Source organism: Cervus canadensis, chromosome 26 (genome assembly GCF_019320065.1).
Source record: "Cervus canadensis isolate Bull #8, Minnesota chromosome 26, ASM1932006v1, whole genome shotgun sequence".
In the NCBI taxonomy this organism is placed as follows: domain Eukaryota; kingdom Metazoa; phylum Chordata; class Mammalia; order Artiodactyla; family Cervidae; genus Cervus; species Cervus canadensis.
The window spans coordinates 34113806-34133615 of NC_057411.1; the positions used below are offsets into that span (position 1 = coordinate 34113806).

Below are 19810 nucleotides of genomic sequence, written 5' to 3' on the forward strand. Positions count from 1 at the left end.
CCCATTTTATACCACTAACCATTTGCTAATTTTTACTTAATAAATAAATGAGTTAATTAATAAACACTTCACACTGCCCATGACCTACAACTTCGTAAACCTTTGGTCATTCATTTAAAAAAAAAAACTTGGATTCTGCATACTCTATTGTGCTGCTACAGAAGACACAGAAAACCCACACTAGTGACTCAGAAAATATACCTTAAAAAAAGACTATTTTCTAAAAATGTTTAAAAAAAAAAGTAACCAAGTCACCCACAAAATTGTTCCCACTACTTTACTTACAGTTTGTTAGATGAATCAAATTGTAAAAATTTCAAGAACAAACATACATGTGCAATATGTTTGAGTGATGGAGAAATAAGAAATCTCCTTAGCTTAAGTTAATTCTATCTAATTTATCAATTATTTGACTAGATTAGAGGGATAATTTTAAAAAACAGATCATAAATGCTATTTTCAAGGACAGAAAAACCATAACCATTAAAATAGTATGTTGTCTACAGTTTCATCACAGGCCTCTTCCCCAACAAACTAAAACCACCAATGCGCCATACGTAGATGTTCCTCCTTAGTCTGGACCGTATCACTCACATGGGGATAATATTGCTGAGCTGGAGCTCTCGGCATCTGTGCGTGGCCAGCGACAGGTCCAGGCCTGCCCTTGGACACCTGGTGCCTCTCGTAAGGAGTTCTGGGCGATTCCTGTTGTCCTGGTACTGGGTCTCCTTGTGCTCTGCAAAGTCTGTCTCGAAGCTGCACGATATTTGGCTGCAAGAAGCAATGGAAGAAAGCCAACCAAATCATTAAAGAGTCCACCCAACTATATATGACATACTGATCTTAAAGGAAGCATGATCATTCATATGATTTTTGTTCATATGCTGTGTATTACACCACAGGCTCTGGCACATTAGGGTTTGACATCACAATTTCCAATATTCAAGACTGGCACCAAAGGTCCATTATATACGGTGTAACCTGTCATTTAACTGAGGGAGGCCTTTGAATCATGCCCGCCACACGGCAGTACACAAATCGGTGTCACTCATCATCACTGCTGTTTGTTGTCTTCTTGTAGCGACAGATGAGTAACATCTCACAAACCACAAAAGCACCAAAGTTGAAAAAAACCACAAAACCACAAAAGTTGAAAAAAAATACAACTTTGTTTCTCTGTAGGGAAAAAGGGGCTTCAAAAGAGAATCAACTGCTAAAGATAGTGATGGAAGAAAATGGTGATCTACGAAAGAGATGAAAATTAATTAAAAGAGAGATGCTTGAAATAAATTAAGAGTCAGATGTTAAATTCAGGGCAGCTCACATGGATCTACAATTATATAGATCTACAGTAAGTATGCGTTGACCATATACATGTGTTAAAATGTTTCAACAACACTTCATTTTAATATCTATAAAAATTATACATTTCTATAAATTCATTAAAGGTTTAAAGATATCACTTAAACTCTGTGGGTATACTTAGGTAAACTAGTCTTTTATGGAGAAGAACTATATACCATAACGATATTAGAAAGTCTCAGAAAATATTCTCCAGAAAATACTAAAGGTATACTGATACATATAGTAGGAAGTAACGTCAAAATTAAAATTTTTACACATAGAATGTTCTTTAAAAGTCCAAAGAAAAGCATGAAGAATAATGTATAGAAAATGTATGTGACTATAAACAGTATTAAAAATGAAGAGTTTAATTCTCAGGCTAGAAGATCTAAACGTCTTAAGAGAAAGTTAGTCTTAAGATTAAGGGTCTTAGACCTCAACATAATAATGAGACCCTATTAAGTAGAAAATCCTATAAAAGTATTAAACCAAAGTCATTATAAAGACTTTGTTTCTACTCCACTTAATGTTCTCATTAATAATTAAGAAAGATGTGAGCTGGATCCTACATGTGAGTGTGTACAAAACCAACTAGTGTCCTACCTCCACAGTCCTGGAACACAGGTATAAGTATTTTTACTCAGTGAAACGTATTGATATTCCCTAGAACAAACGAAATACTGAAAACAACTAAAAAATTTGTCAAAAACTGGATGAAGTTTAGAATAAAAAGAATAGAAATAAGAAAAGGCTCAAAATTAAGCTCTAGCAGATATACAATGCAGAGTCACTTGTGAGTTTGGAAACCCCCATAGGGAAAGGATTTTGGCAATCTTAATCACTACACATTCAGTCACTTGCTGAACTGAAACGAACAATATGAAATGAACAACTGAAATGAACAAATATGACAAGCCTGATTTATTTCACACCAAATAAGGACACTAAATTATGTGTGTAATGTAGTTCTCTCTGCCTTGGATACTTTAAAAATATACTCGCCCGCAGACAGCACCAGACCGAAACAGCATATAGAATGAACGAATGCCTTATTACCTGGAGAGTCGTTTGTGGGAATTTAAAAATCACAACCCCAATTTGGTTAAGTATTAACATTTATAGCTTTTCAACACAGAAGACACCTACAAAGAATCTTGTGCACAGAATCAGCATTTGGCTTAAGAAACAAAAAACTGGTTCTTTTCCTACTCATTTTCCTCAAATACTATGCCCTTCAGTACAAAGGGAAGAACACTCTACCTCTGACATAGCCTGCGTACACCTAAAATTAACCTTGAAGACTCGTCAGTAATATTCACCAACAGTGAAGTGATAGAAACTCACCTGCTCCGACCGGTACATTCACGTTTAATCCTGTGTGCTCTCTACTGAACTCACCCCACTCACACATCAAAAGAAGAAAAACGGCCAGTTCTAATTACCTGGTTGGTGCTTTCAGGAAGAAAAGCCAAGGCTGCAGCAATACTGCCTTGGGCTGCCAGCAGATTGGCGTACTGACTCATTTTCTCAGCCAAAAGCACTCCTACAGTATTGGCGTCCATGGCTTGGGTGAGCTGTACAGCTTTCCGCAGGATGACAACTTTCTCAATCAGATCCTGGATGAGAAAGAGAAGGGGGAGTGAAGGAGAAGTGGACAATGACACCGAGATGTATACTGAGAGGAAGCAGGAAAAGATAAGGGGTTACGAAGAGCTCCAAAGCCTGCCAAAGTACAGTGTTCGTTATCACCAATATTTAAAAGGTCTAGGAGAGTGGACGATCATTTAGGTAACTAAGAAAGCAAGGAAGAAGGTCTTCTACACATGGTTAAAGCACAGGTTACCATCTCCTAAACATCCTTCAACTGCCAGATACTTGTCTTGTGAATTAAAACAGGTGAGTATCCAAAGTGAAAGTGACAGGCACATGTCCGAAGGCAGAAACTGGGTCCCAGCAGGTAGAAGAGAAAATATTATACTATAAAAATAGTAGTACGATGAATTGACCTCCAAGCGGGCTTAGTATGTCAAACCCAAAGTTTCTCATATTGCTCTCCAATACCCATTTCAACAACGGAGAGATATGCATCAGGTATAATAAAGTATAAGAATATCCCATCTGCCCTTCGTAAGTACACCAATCCAATCCAGAATTGTGAAAAAAAAAAAGTGTCTTCTCTCAGAAGCACTTACAAGGAAAAACCTTGATTCCTACAATACTTTTGGTTTTATCTTTTGATCTTTAAAGCCACAACCCTACTAAGAAAATCTCTGCTGAGAAAAAAAAGACTGAAATTTCTTGAGACTCGGCTGACTAAATGCTTGGGGGCAGGGGGGTGGGGAATCTAAATATGCAGTTACTCGGCGCCTGACCATAGTCCCCAGATTCTTTTACTTTCTCTCTTGCCGTGTATTAGTGCTACACTGGATTCCATTTACCTCTTACACTCACTTCTCCTGAACCATGAAGACTGTTGGTATGGAGGACTGCTCCCACTCCTGACCCCACATGGTTTCCTGGCCCAAGGCAGACAGGATCACTGGAGGCAGAAGAAGGAGCATGAGGAAAAGAGGGAAACTCTCGGCTGTTCTCACACTCTTGCCACTTACTTTCCTCACTGTCATATTCCAGTTTCGTCCTCATAAACAGCTGCATTCCCAGTTTACTATCCCATCATCTCAAACTTTGCCTTTCCAAATATAGCAGTAAATACACATAGTTATCCAGCCAAAGAACTAAAGCGTAATTAAGTAGGGTGAAAGCAATGAACACCTGGAACAAATCAGTCTCTAGAATATGAGCAGGGTGAAAGACAGCACTAGAGAGGAGGCACCTTTTGTTTCAAAACTACTAACCTGGAGGGACAAAGGACTGCTACCATCTTGAGCTTTAGTCCAACATGCAACTAGTTTCTCTACATTCCCTGCGCAAATGTAGCAGAGACACGCCTGAGTCTGCAGGAGGCTATCACCTTCACTTTCAAGTCTGGTTCCCAGAAGATCTGCAGAGGAGAACGAGTAAGTTTATACACAGGGCACTCTCTGTATGACGTCATGAGCTGCCCAGTAATATTCTCAGAGGTATGGATCAAACTTTACAACCATTGAGTAGCGGGCAGAAATAAAATCACTGTCAGGAAAATATTCAGTAAATACTTACTGTGAAATGAGTGGTGTGACAAATTATATATAATAAACAACTTCACAAGATTCTATACCTAGCCATAGAATAAATTTCTCCTCATTATATTAGAAAAAATTAAGCGGGAACAATATTTGAACAGAAAAATCCTAATGAACATTTAACTGTATTTTATATTGTCCAGATGCTTTTGTAAGCAGTGGACTAAAATATGGCACATTTGGAGTAGATATCAGTAAGTAGGACTATGCTGAATTATTTATAATAATAAAGTTAATATCTTATAATTTTTTTATATTCTCATAATACTTTCAAGGTTATTCATTTTTATACCAGCAGCCTAAAGCTTCGGTTCTTGCATATAATAAACATTATGTCTGAGCTATCAGAGTTTAGTCATGGCCTTTAACAGTAATTTCTTATTTTATCAAGCTAACACTTATTAACAGAGAGCTGATTATGTGCCATTTTACATATGAGTAGACTAAGGCTTAGAAATGAATTTTTCCTAGTTCATACAGTTAGTAAGCAGCAGATCCAAGAGTCTCAGTTTGGTCTGTGTGAAATCAAAATCATTAAATAATATTTTAAAAAATGACTAGAAGGTATGGAAAAACAATGCAGTCAATACTTCTGAGAAAAGCATTCAAATGAGAACTTCATTTTCTTATCTGTGATTAGCAGTAGGTTTACAAAACTTTCTAAATAAAATCTGTCACTAATTTTACTTACAATGTACCATGCCATATATGTAATATAAAATTCCTTTTTTTACCACAAAGGGCGGAGAATTCATCTGGTTTAGCGTAAGTCAACACTGCAGCTAAAGCCTCTCTCCAGTTTTTAAGGTCACAGGACTCGACAATCTCTTTCCAGTTCCTCATCACTACTGCAGTGATTAGCTGGGGAAGGGAAACCAAGGACAGTTAACACTAACTGTATACTAATAAAAATTAACTCTGGCTAACCAATCACATCTTTCAAACTACTATTCACTATTTCATGCAGAATAAAGGAGCAGCAAAGTACATCCTTAAGCCAACTGACATAAAAAACCATATGATTTTCTCTCCAAAAAAAAAAAAATCACAGTAGCCTATTTTACAAAATGCTGAGAAGGAAAACTATATACGGTGTTAAAAAACATTCCTGGCCAAGAAAGCGCTAGGGGCCAAGTCCTGGGAGAGAAAGGGACTTGGGGTTTGTGAGGAACTGAAAGGCAGGCAGTGTGGTGGGAGGGACACAGCATGAGCCTGGAGACTGACGGCAACGCAGGCTGATGGGACGGAACACCGCGGCAGCCTTTAAGGGGAGAAATCTAACATCATCGAGCAGGCGGCTTAAAGATGCACAGACCCTCTGCACCAGCAATTCCTTTCCTAGGACCTCAGCCTCAGTAAACAATTAGAAATTTGCACAAATCTTTAGGCACAAGAAGAATGTTTACCACTATCTTAGCTATATTAGGAAAATATAAGAAACTACTAAACACCTCAAAATAAGGGAAATTATATATCCCTCCTATAGAATATTTTTTCTAAGAAGCTTCAATGATATGGGAAAATGATTACAATGTAAGTGACAATGTCTATAAGTAAAACAACACATATATATACTTATAGGAATCTTGATTCTGTTTTTAAAAATGCTACAAACGCACAGAGAGATATACAAAAGATTATGTACCAACCTGATTGAAGAATCAGGAAGTATTAAAATGTTTAACATTTTCTATGTTCTAATTTTTCTACAATAAAAATATGAAAAGCATTTTAATTTAAAAAATTACATATGTAAATGACAAAAACCTGGGATAATCATGCCAAGCTGTTAACAATAACTAATTTCTGTGTTAAAGGATTATGGGTGGTTTTTCTGTTCTTCACTGTTTTCTGCATTTTAATTATCTATAATGAGTGCTTTGCTTTTTTACAAACAAATGCTATTATTTATTATTAAAATAACATACCCTGGTAATTTTGCTTTGGGATTTTGCAAAGTATTTCTTCTGGGTTCGAGCTAAGAGTTCTTGTCCACCTGCTATGGCCAATATAATGGCATCAGCCATGCGGTTATCATGTAAACAAAGGTCAACAGCACTCTCGAAGTTACCCGTTAGCAAAGCCTGAGTAATTAAGCCATCAATATCTGCAATAAAGAAATAATACACCCAAGTTAATAAAATTTTTTGTTACAAGAAAAAAAGAAATACTACATCTATCAATTATTAATACACATTCAGCAGAGAACACAAAGTTGAATTGTGAATATTACTGGTAGGTTAATCTCTATCACAAACTGTTGATATCTACAGAAACATACTGAGATGCATGTAAATAAAATCAGGTAAAATAACATATTTTTCAGATTGCTTACATGCAATAATAAAGATCCTTTACAGTTTCTATCACATAGGTATCAGATCATGCCATCATTTTTAAGGTACTGACTACACGTACTAAATGATAACTGAGTTCTTCTTTTCAACCTTTACCACATGTGACAAAATGTTTCTAACTTAAACTCAGGGACTATGTGCTTTCAAATGGTTAAAAAATTTGATATCAAAACCAATAGATACTTACCCCCACTGATAGAGATGTTAAATGTTTCTCCAGCTGCTGGTAGAAATTCAGATTCTTGTTTTTCCTCTTTAATTAGCTAAAGAGATGGAAAGAGCAGCAACTTAGCCAGAATGGAGCTACAATAATTTACCAGCAAAACAGGATTTAAATATGATTACTTACTGACTAGATGACATGTCAAGTTATTCCAGAGAAGCTCTCAGATTCAAGTTTACACTAACATCTATGACATCCTTAAGAATTAACGCTCATCAAATAGTCATAAATAAAATCCAAAGTTATCAGAAATAACATGAAACAAATGTACATATCCACACTGGTAGCTCAGAAGATACTGAAGCTGAAAAATATTTTTCTTAGATACCTCAACTAAGAGTAGCCTGAGACACACAAAATATGTTTTAAATTACATTACATTTAGATCTTAAAGCAACTTTGCTTCCATACATCTAAAAACTTCTGTCCAATAGGTGTAGTTGTAAGAGCCTTTTGGTTGTAACTGACTCAGTTGTGGAAAAAAAAAATAATGCTTGGTGTCCTTATACAAATGCAATGTAAACAGTTATTTATCAATATACTCAAATTCAATTAGAGATTCTGTGTTCACTTCAACTAATCATACCTGGAACTGCAGGCTGGTCTGGTAAAAATGTACACAGTTCTGTTATAAATTTCTGAAACTAGCTGTAACACTGAGTAAAAATAAATTCAGTATCTTCTTTCTTTAGAAGAAAAGAAATATAATAGAGGCATACTGCTGGCAAATATTTTAAATGTTTTCTCTTCAATGCATAAAAGTTCAAAAGAAGACAAAAAATAATATATATCCGATTATAGAGGAACTTGAAAAAACACGTCTGTCTCACATGAGATAAAATTTTATCTTCTGTGCTCCTGTTACCTATACATTTGAATCTTAGCACCCAGTATTCAAAGTCAGGAGCATTTCTGAATTGGATAATTTTAGTGTAGCACACAGTATAGCATCATCTGTGAATGATGTTAAATTTAGTTAAAATTGACTATTACAGGAAAATAACCATAATCTTAATTCTTTCCCTAACAAAAGAGAAACATTTTAGAATTTAAAAACTGAAATAAACTTCTAAAACTTTTATGCATATTGTACTGATGGGCTCAGCTGTGTCCAGCTTTGTGACCCCATGGACTGTAGCCTGCCAGGCTCCTCTGTCTATGGAATTTTCCAGGCAAGAATACTGGAGAGGATTGCCCTTCGCTCCTCCAGGGGATCGTCCTGACCCAGGGATTGAACTTGTGTCTCCTGCATCTCCTGCACCAGCAGGCAAATTTTTATACCACTGTACCACCTGGGAAGCACCGAGGAATAAATCAGATACGGATCTGATTAAATTCACTAACAAATTTGCCCAAAAGATCTTTTTTTCTCTTAATGATTTTTCAAATTTGCTTTCAAAAAACAACTAATAAACCCTTAATATGGACTTCTAAAATATACACAAAGCCAAAATACGCACAATTTATTATGTAATGTGCATCTTTAATGTCTAAACTACTCTGTTTTATTTTATATAATTATAGCGTCAACAGGATTAAGAAGATATGACCACCTTAAACATTTTTTTCAAATATTCTGAAAGCACATATTGATAACTACTGCTTTGTTACATACATATTTACCTATTAATTCATGAGTGGATTTCTAAACAATTCTCTATTTGTACAGAAATGGTAAGTCCAGCTGTATATGAATCAAAGTATCTTTCTTGAACGTATCCTACAATTCTAGGTATTCCCAAAATTATTCAAATTTTTAGTAAGATTTTATCCATACCCTTTATTCTTGAGTTAAATAAATGCTTGAAGATCCACTTCTAAGGAAAATGTTTATATAATAATCATCTTGTAATGGTCTAAATTTACAGAGGAATTATTTTTATAACTTAGTAAAAGGCTCTAAGAAACTTTATATAGTCAGGATATCTCCATATCAAAAAGAACAATGAAAAAGTCAAATATGAGATGAGAAACAAGAACCTGTTGATTAATTTTCCAAGATGAAAGAAATATAATTAGAAAGCAAGAAAAGTAAATTATGGAATTATTTATTAGTGGTTTAAAAAAAACCCAGAAAATTAAAAGGAAAAAAATTAATGATACAACTCTGTGCTCAAGGACTCTTTTTTTACCTAGTTATAAAAATGGTCACTATAACTCAGGATGTATTTTCTAGTGAGTCAGAACAATCATATAAGTGAAATATTCTTTACTTGGGCTTCCCTTGTAGCTTAGATGGTAAAGCATCCATTCACCCACGATGCAGGAGATCAGGGTGGATTCTTTATTTGGACTCAAAATTCAGGATTAATTCAGAGGCCTATGCCACTGATTGTGAGCCCTAAATATTAAAAAGCCAAGAAAAAACATTAATGTTGCATGCAATGCAATGTGGATTTCTGAACACAATCTCTTTTCAGTTTGACATCCTGATATACTCACATCAGCTGTTAATTTTAAACCAGATAATCCAGAAGCTAGGTCAGAGAACTGACGAATTTAGAGATGTGTGTGGTTAGTCACTCAGTCGTGTCCGACTCTTTGTGACCCTGTGGACTGTAGCCCGCCAGGCCCCTCTGTCCACGGGATTCTCTAGGCAAGAATACTGGAGTGGGCTGCCATGCCTTCCTCCAGGGAATCTTCCCAACCCAGGGACTGAACCCAGGTCTCCTGCATTGCAGGTGGATTCTTCCCTCTGAGCCATCAGGGAAGCCCTTAGAGATGGTACTTCTGGCAAATTAGTAAACAGACTCCTATCTTAAGCATCTGTAAGAAAATATAGGCCAGCTTTATGCTGGAACATGCAGCCAAGAAATTTTCCATGTTTCACTGTGAAATAAACAAACCACATATTTTCCCCATGTTAAAGATGAGAAAAATAAGTACCTCTCCCAAGAGCTGCTCTTCAGCAGCAGGGCTCTCCTCCCCGTCACCCTGTGCTACTTGGTCAGAGTCTTTAAGAGCCTTTGGTACACAAACAGTGACAGAGGGGGTTGAAAAACGCAGCATCAAAAGGTTATTAGGGAACAAGGAAGACAAAAGACCCAACCAACAACATTCAGAGCTAGTTTAATCACAAGAAGTTACACTAAGTAAATTTATTTGAAAAACATCATTAGAGGAAAAGCAAAGAGCCATTATTGCTAAGACCCAATCCCTTTTTCTTGCCAAATGAGAATTATTCATGTATTAAAAAATCTACAATTAGTATTTTTAAATTGTAAAGCAGTAAGACAGACAAAAATCTGCTAAATTATATTTTCTTCTTTATGACCTAGACCAAAATTTAGAAGTAGCTATTTTTACAGGCCTTCTCTTACCACATCAGGTCCATCCACTTTGTTCAAGGCCAAAGCAATCTGAAATAAAGACAACAACTCAGCTACCAAAGGGAGTTAACTCTATTTCAAGACATAGAGCAAAAGTTCACCTACCACTCCATTCTCATTGGCAAAAATCCAAAAAAGTTCAAATCAGGGATAGCATGCTCAAGAACAGAGTAAAACGAGTGCAGAACTGATTCTCAATGATGCTGGTTTTAATTATGTAGATCTATTGCTCACATGTCATCTTACTCTGCTATTCAGTTATAAAACTAACCTCAAAACAAGCATGTATTCTTCTACTCTGTCTTAAATAACCATAAAAAAAAACTTCTTCAGATACTCACTATGGAAAGAACATTCGGAGTATTTTGACAATCAAATTTTATCTCCTCATTTTTTGTTGTCAGGCATGCAGTAAAACTTTCACGTTAATCTCTTGCAAATCAAGTTATAGCATGAAGAAGTTCAGACTAACAATAAAGTTAAATATAAAAAAAAACTAAAGCAGTGAGCAAGAGCCACATGGCCAATGGGCAGGGGGGCTCTGATGTGAGCCCAAGTCACTAATCTTCCCAGTGCTCAGTGCTGACTGAAACGCATGGGACCCAACCTGCTGCACATGCGCAATAACCCTGCGATGCCATGGAAAACCTGAGTCATTTTCAAAGAATGGCAAAGGGCTAATACAGATTACACAAAGAATCCAATATATTTCCTTCAAGGTTTCCAAGGTTAGAGTCTTTTAACTGCTATTAGGCCAACACTGGAATAATTATTAAGCTCCTCAGAGAAGAAAACTTAAAAACTGGAATATGACCTCCTGTTTTTAAAAAGCAATCTTTTTTTTTAACATTAAAATATTAAGCAAAAACAAAAAAAAAAAAGAAAAAAAAATTAAGCAAACTATTTGGGCTTTTTGTTTATTCAGGCTCAGTACAGTAAAACACCTTTGTTCCAAAATATTTATTAATACTAGTTACCTGCGAGCTGGACTAACTCAGTTTGGGAATTGTGAGCTGAGGGCATAAATAGCTGGGGTGGAAAACAGTACCCTAATTTTCATCACTTAAGCTGTAGACAATGCAGGGAAACAAACTTTTCCCTCTCTTTCCTCCAGAGCCATTGACTACTCATCCTCTCAAAAATCTAAGTGCTATTCCCAGTGTTTGAGGCTCACTGTCTCTTTTGTTTCAAGGCCCAACTGACACAACTCTTTAGATGAAGTTTAAAGATGGTTCTGGCAGCTTCTAAATTAGGATATTACCAATGAACAGTTTCAACTTTAACAACACGAATCCAAAACTCTGGTGACCAAGCATAAATTCTTATTAAATGTTTACTGAATGAGTTGAAGTAATCTGTATAGAACATTAAAAAAAAAAACAAAACCAAAAACCTACATTACATAAATATTTCACTTGTGTAAGCACAGGCTTTAAAACCTCCCCAAAAGTTTACCTTCTTTCCTAGGTCTTCTTTTCTATATCCTAGAAGTTCAAGGTATTTTCCACGAGAATCATCCTCAAAGTTTACCTTAAAAAAAGACATATTCTTGAAATAAAGAACTGCATCTAAAGGCCCAATTTTTAATTAACTGCTCAAATTCCAAGTAGAATTATTTAAAATATCTAAAGTCTACTATATCAACTAGAAGCTTCACTGTAAAAGAATCCAAATAGTTTTTTTTAAAGAAGCTATTTTTTAAAAAATAGTGTGTACTAGTAATTAATTAGCCAAGTTGAATAAAGCTTACTTTTAAAATAATATTTGCAAAAACAAACTAAATCATGTCCAAAGGCTACATGAATGCAAAACTCACATTATGTGAAATATTCAACGTCACATCCTAAAACTTTCTTGAAACTAATATTTACAGAATATAAAGTGAATTAAACATTATTGCATTCAAGAGCTCTTTTCTTTGCAAAACTCAGACTTGGGAAACAGACATTCCAGTGGAGACAAAATAACCAAAAAAAACCAATTATATTTGCTATTTTACTGTCATAAATGCCACTCAGTTAAGGGATGAGAAATGCCTCCAACCTCTCCCCTCTACACCTAGTCCCTCTTCCCCCATTGTCTTTAATTGGAAATTAAACACGCTATGTTTTTATTATACTCAGCTCTATGTTCTAATTTTAAAATAGGTCTGCTGAATGTTATGTCTCTTAAAAACACTTAAGCACTTAAAAACATTTAGCATATTATTTAAAAAGCACTTCATATTAGGCTTTTCAAAGCCAAGAAAGAACTCTTGACATAAACTATTATTTCACATGCTTTTCATAAGGTTTTCTTTAATTTCATCACGAGATTCCCCCAAATCATACTGTCCCTGCTGTTTCTTTGACAGGAAGACAGGTTTAGAATATGATGGGAACAGTTAAATCTGCAGGTAACGAAGTAAAGCTGCTTAACACCAACTTTACCTTCAAAAAGGACCACACGTTTTTTTCAAACTCAGTCTGAGAAGCATCGATCTTCCTCTGACAGTAGCCGACGAATCCCTGCGACTGCACGGCCTGCTGCAGCTGGTCCGATCGGCAGAGGAACTCCTTCTCCGTCACCACCTGACTGATGAACACGTGGTGCCGCTGCGGCTGCTGCTCGGCCCCCGGCTGGGGCTGCGTTCTGACATTCGCAAAGGTGACCAGTTTGCCTCCGAACTAGAACAGGACGAGGAGACGAAATCAGCTTGAGACACAAGGACGTGGCCCCTAACGTGCTTCTTGTAAACCTGATGAAGCAAAGAACTGTGACCTACACACGTCTCCCTCTGCATGCGATTCGCTGATGCTCCTGTCCATACTCCACGATCTGACCCCAGCCTCCAATTCTTACTTCTCTTCACACCACTCCCCTCCTAGATGCAATGTCCTAGTAGCTGCACCCCACAATTTCTCACCTACTTGCTTTTACTCACTTATACATACTCAATGTGACTCCTCCTCAAGGCCTGGGCAAAGGTCACCTCTGCCACCCCAGATGTCCTCAGTATATTACATTTATCTCTCTCTCTTTTGATTCAACTATTAGCTGTACGTATTTGCCTCACCTTCTACTCTAGGCTCTAAGTTTTAAAAGGGAGTGGATATGCTGCTATGAAACATGCCATTTGGCATAAGCTCAAATAAGGATTATTTGAGCTGGACAGCGAAGCCTGGCATGCAGCAGTCCTTGGGGTCCCAAAGAGTCAGACATGACGAAGCAACTGAACTGAAGGAATACCGAGAAATAGCAGGAGCAAGGAGGACACTCTGACCTCCTCTTTTCTCTCTGAAAGTAGGAGATGAAACTCCCATGTGAGATTTCCTCCTTTTGCCAGGAGGAAAAAAAACACTCATCTTCAGAGATGGGGAGTCCAGGACGGTAGAACTCTGCACAAACAGAACTTGATAAATAGAAATCACCTCCCTCCATCTCTCTGTGTATTTTAGTTACTGGTCCATGACTGCCGTTCTTGGCTCAACCGAGTCAAGCAGCACTTTCGCTGTGCCACGCCTTTGGGTCTTCACTTCTCTACGGGGCTCCCACGCACAGGTCTGCTATCATTCTCGTAGTAAGTAGGCTCAGAACTCTTCCTCTGGCCTCTCACAGTCATTCCTCAGCTTCAGGGATTGATTTCTTCTTATATCTCTTTCATATCTTCTTTTTACATTGCTATTTTTCTGCCTAATTCTTTTCACACTGAACTGTATGACTGCATGTCTATAGCTTGTTCTTCCCCCCTCCAATCCATGCTACATACTATCAGTTCAGTTCAGTTACTCAGTTGTGTCTGACTCTTTGCGACCTCATGGACTGCAGCACGCCAGGCCTCCCTGTCCATCACCAACTCCCAGAGTTTACTCAAACTCATGCCCACTGAGCTGATGATGCCATCCAACCATCTCATTCTGTCGTCCCCTTCTCCCTCTTTCAATCATTCCCAGCATCAGGGTCTTTTTCAATGAGTCAGTTCTTCACATCAGGTGGCCAAAGTATTGGAGTTTCAGCTTCAACATCAGTCCTTCCAATGAACACCCAGGACTGATCTCCTTTAGGATGGACTGGTTGGATCTCCTTGCTGTCCAAGGGACTCTCAAGAGTCTTCTCCAACACCACAGTTCAAAAGCATCAATTCTTCAGCACTCAGCCTTCTTTATGGTTCAACTCTCACATCCATACATGACCACTGGAAAAACCATAGCCTAGACCGGACGGACTTTTGTTGGTAAAGTAATGTCTCTGCTTTTTAATATTCTGTCTAGTTTGGTCATAGCTTTCCTTCCAAGGAGCAAGCATCTTTTAATTTCATGGCTAAAGTCACCATCTGAAGTGATTTTGGAGCCCCCAAAAATAAAGTCTCTCACTGTTTCCCCATCTATTTGCCATGAAGTGATGGGACCAGATGCCATAATCTTAGTTTTCTGAATGTTGAGTTTTAAGCCAACTTTTTCACTCTCCTCTTTCACTTTCATCAAGAGGCTTTTTAGTTCTTCTTCACTTTCTGCCATAAAGGTGGTGTCATCTGCATATCTGAGGTTATTGATATTTCTCCCAGCAATCTTGATTCCAGCTTGTGCCTCATCCAGTCCAGCATTTCTCATGATGTACTCTGCATATAAGTTAAATAAGCAGGGTGACAATATACGGCCTTGACATACACCTTTTCCTATTTGGAACCAGTCTGTTCCATGTCCAGTTCAAACTGTTGCTTCTTGACCTGCACACACATTTCTCAGGAGGCAGGTCAGGTGGTCTGGTATTCCCATCTCTTTCAGAATTTTCCACAGTTTGTCGTGATCCACATAGTCAAAGGTTCTGGCATAGTCAATAAAGCAGAAATAGACGTTTTTCTGGAACTCTCTTGCTTTTTCGATGATCCAGCGAATGTTGGCAATTTGATCTCTGGTTCCTCTGCCTTTTCTAAAACCAGCTTGAACATCTGGAAGTTCACGGTTCACATATTGCTGAAGCCTGGCTTGGAGAATTTTGAGCGTTACTTCACTAGTGTGTAAGATGAGTGCAATTGTGCGGTAGTTTGAGCATTCTTTGGCATTGCCTTTCTTGGGATTGGAATGAAAACTGACCTTTTCAGTCCTGTGGCCACTGCTGAGTTTTCCAAATTTGCTGGCATATTGAGTGCAGCACTTTCACAGCTCATCTTTCAGGATTTGAAATAGCTCAACTGGAATTCCATCACCTCCACTAGCTTTGTTCGTAGTGATGCTTCCTAAGGCCCACTTGACTTCGCATTCCAGGATGTCTGGCTCTAGGTGAGTGATCACACCATTGTGATTATCTGGGTCATGAAGATCTTTTTTGTATAGTTCTTCTGTGTATTTTTGCACCTCTTCTTAATATCTTCTGGTTCTATTAGGTCCATACCATTTATGTCCTTTATTGAGCCCATCTTTGCATGAAATGTTCCCTTGGTATCTCTAATTTTCTTGAAGAGATCTCCAGCCTTTCCCATTCTATTGTTTTCCTCTATTTCTTTGCACTGATCCCTGAGGAAGGCTTTCTTATCTCTCCTTGCTATTCTTTGGAACTCCGCTTTCAAATGGGAGTATCTTTCCTTTTCTCCTTTGCCTTTCGCTTCTATTTTCATAGCTGTTTGTAAGGCCTCCCTAGACAACCATTTTGCCTCTTTGCTACATACTAATCTTCCTAAACAACATCCTAAACGTTCTAAATCTTCCTAAACTTCCTAAACAGACAGTTGATTACATCGCTTGTAAATTCATTCTTGATTTAATTAATCTCTCATCCCTAGTGCTGCTCTTCTCCACTATCTGCTCTCCTGTCTCTGAATCTGCACTTTTGCTTGTGACTTTCCACTTTACTTACTGAATCCTAACCAACCATCTAAGTTAGTTCTCTACTTCCCAAAGTAATTAAAACTTATTATTATAAAATTATGTATGGATAAGGTGTAAAAGAAAACTCAAACTGTACAGAAAAGTCTCCCCGCCCCCCAATACACACTATTTGAGACACAGACTCTATCTAGTTTACAGGTGTGTTTCCAGCCTAGGATGGTGCCTGACAGAGGATGTTCACTATATATTTATCTTTGGAATGAAAAGTGAATGTCCGTTCACTAGTACTGAAGTATTATGAAGGTAATAACTAACACTCCCTCTTCCCCACATGGGTTTGGAACCAAGAATGAGACAGAGAATCAGAATGTCAGCTTTAGTGCGGTCATAAGTGCTGCAAGGTCACAGGCTCTAGATTAGATGCGCAACCACAGTGGACCTAGTAACAACTAGCATGCAGCACCCTCCCCCGCCCCAAAAAAAGAAAGGAATGAAGGAAGGAGAGATAGAGAAGGATGACAAGTACAATGAAGTGGGGCAGCAGGAACAGCACAAAGGTTGCAAAACATTAGCTGAATGTACTCAATACCACTGAACTGTTATATTTTAAAATGGTTTACATGGTCAATTCTATGTTATGTACATTTTATCACAATTTTAAAAAAAAGGGAGTAGGTTCCACTTTTCCTGAGAAGTCTTTCTGAATGATGAAAACTCATAAACATATCTCAAACTCTGCCCTCTTCCATCTGAGCGATCTTATAATAACACTTTGTCCTTGGTGTTTATGGACCATAGAAACAAATGCACCTACTGAAAAGGAAGCACCAACAGGCCTTCGGATCCATTTGGGTGGCTTCTTCAGAGGCAACACGATACTATGTGGGGTCGTCTGCTGAGGAATTTGTAATGGGGGAAGGGGCTGTCCTGTGCCGAAGGGGTCAAGATTCCCAAAAGATGATGAGAGCTAAAAAACAAAGCGGGATTTCCATAACTTATATAAAGACTATGTCACACGTTTTCAAGTCATACTGAATAAATGTTTTTCCCACAATTCTCCAAGTAATTGGTATCGCTGATCAGTAAAGTGATTTTCAAAATAATTATGCAATAAGATGATTCTTTTCAGGTGTTGTAATAAAAAACTTGGTATTTCCTATTACCTTGTCAACTTGTTTCTGCCTTAAACCATCCGTGCTCCCTCCCATGATAGAATAAACGCTGATACGCCCATCAAAGGAAGCAGCTGACAAGACAGCAGGATTTCTGGGACACCACTGAATATCAAAGCACCACTGTGTGTTGGTGGGAAGTTCATACAACACCTAGACCAAAAAAAAAGTACAGGCACTTTATAGCCCAAATACCTGAATTACTATGATCAACAAGTACAACTTTAATTAAACATTTACTTTTAGAAAGTGTACAGCCAGGAAAAACAACAATTTAAAGTACAAGAAAAGTTCATTATGACAAAAACGAAAGGTGATCAAAATTTTGACCAGATTTGGAATAAGAACCTTTTAAAAACTGAGATTTTCCTATTTTTATTGAAATTGTAATAGAAGAGGCATCTGAAAGATCAGAATACTGTATTAGGATCAACTTGCTGAACTCTAAAAGGGTCCTATCCAACTGACTTTGCTGGCCAAGATCCAAAGAACCACCTTTAAATCATTTGAAGATCAAATTTCAAAAACAAAGCTTGGGGTGAAGGGGGGGATGGGATGAACTGGGAGATTGGGGCTGACATATATACATCACTATGTATAAAACAGATTACTAACTGTGAGAACTACTGTATAGCACGGGGAACTATACTCAATGCTCTGTGGTGGCCTAACTGGGAAGAAAATTCACAAAAATGGGGACACGTGTACACGCGTAGCTAATTCACTTTGTTGTGCAGCAGAAACTAACCCAATGTTGTAAAGCAACTATACTCCAATAAAAATTAAAAAAAAAATTCTTGAGAAGGAAGAATTCACTGAGAAGACTGGCTTCTTTCTTGTTAAGTGAGAAAACATGTACACATCATTCTTATCGCTACAGAATCAAAACAGAATGTGGCATAAACAGTTTTCTTTACGAGGAACAGAATATAGAAAAACTATTAAAAATGGCTGATATAAATAATGTAATAATTGTTTACTAACTTTATAATGTAATCATGTAATAACTGTTGCTAACTCAAAGTTAGTGTGATGCTAACTGATGCTCTTAGGAGCGTAAGTTTTATGGGTTTAAGAAATAAGTCAAATTAGCTTAATTTGGACTTCATGTAACATTTTAAATAATGTTTTACTTCATAAGGAAACAGAATTAAGTGAAAAGGCATTTAGCCTGCTCATTTAGCTTATCCATCTAAATTTCTATAAATAGAACACATGACAAATATTTCATGATAAAGTATTATATTCTTGCTGTACAGTTCAGAAGAGAGATTAAAAATCTACATCCACTGATTTCCAAAAATCAAAGAGGACCTTCAGGACCCAAACCTTGAACACTCCTACTCTGAGGACACTGATTTCCAGAAAACACACTAAATAAACCCAACCAACTATTTCTGAGTCTAGATAAATGCCTTTTACTGGAAATGAGGGGTTGGGGTGGGGTGATTACTAGGTTCATATACATCATTTTCAATGACTGATATTTCCAAATGAAAACAGCTGGGTTTAGATAAAGTCTCCGCTAGGTTAACATTTCATACACACCTCCATCTACTTTCACATTAATTTTAATTATGTACTAAAGAATTCACATGGAAATTTTCTTATTCAGCTACAGTTAAATATTACAATCACTCCAAGTCTGAGAAATATTTCCTCTCCATACCTCTCCTGTGTTTGGGTTGGAGCACAGAATCTTAGCATCTTTTCCACAGCTCAGCAACAATTCAGGATCTGCCATGCTCCAAGCAATTGCCAAAATCCCCCTTAAAAACACAAAGATGAAATTTTTAATCTTGAGAAAATCAAATCTGCAAATTACTTCTGTCGAGGCTTTGGAGAGACACACTGCTAAGAGAAGTACAATTTCACATAATCTTTCTGGAAAGCAATTTAGCAATGGGTATGCTCTGTGATCATTACAAAGATGCTCAATATAGAGTATAGTGTATGATGGCAAAAAAATGAAAACAAATGCCCAACACCATGGTCTACACAGGGCTTTCCTGGTGGCTCAGCAGGTAAAGAATCCACCTGCAACGTGGGAGACCTGGATTTGATCCCTGGGTTGGGAAGATCCTCTGGAGAAAGGAATGGCTACCCACTCCAGTATTCTGGCCTGGAGAATTCCATGGACTGTATAGTCCATGGGGTTGCAGAGTCAGACATGATTGAGTGACTAACACTTTTACTTTCAAACAAAGTAACATTTTCAGTAAATGTTTTGAAAAATTCAGATTAGCATCCTCTGCAAAAATTTAAAAAATCCTGTATCCTACCATCCAGAAATAAGTACTATTATATTAATAGTTTGTTTTTCTACATTCATGCCTCTGCTATTTAGAGATGAAAGAAAAGTTAACATTACCAGACCATGAAGAAAAATACTAGAAACT

The 19810-nt window shown here is 37.3% G+C and overlaps 1 protein-coding gene across 19 annotated transcripts in view; it reads right to left on the reverse strand.

Moving 5' to 3' along the window:
- SEC31A (SEC31 homolog A, COPII coat complex component) overlaps nt 1-19810 on the reverse strand; it is a 58214-nt gene that overhangs the window by 19932 nt on the left and 18472 nt on the right. For 14 of the 19 annotated variants that reach the window (XM_043448143.1, XM_043448141.1, XM_043448140.1 and 11 more), the window contains 13 exons: nt 19081-19180; nt 17403-17564; nt 17054-17206; nt 12865-13101; nt 11891-11965; nt 10427-10465; nt 9993-10070; nt 7071-7146; nt 6455-6633; nt 5261-5387; nt 4200-4345; nt 2787-2960; nt 595-771 (listed from right to left, as the gene is read on the reverse strand). In XM_043448143.1, coding sequence (XP_043304078.1) covers nt 595-771; nt 2787-2960; nt 4200-4345; nt 5261-5387; nt 6455-6633; nt 7071-7146; nt 9993-10070; nt 10427-10465; nt 11891-11965; nt 12865-13101; nt 17054-17206; nt 17403-17564; nt 19081-19180 — 1723 coding nt within the window. The remainder of the gene's footprint in view (nt 1-594; nt 772-2786; nt 2961-4199; nt 4346-5260; nt 5388-6454; nt 6634-7070; nt 7147-9992; nt 10071-10426; nt 10466-11890; nt 11966-12864; nt 13102-17053; nt 17207-17402; nt 17565-19080; nt 19181-19810) is intronic. The other 5 variants (XM_043448145.1, XM_043448151.1, XM_043448149.1 and 2 more) reach the window with 2 other exon arrangements.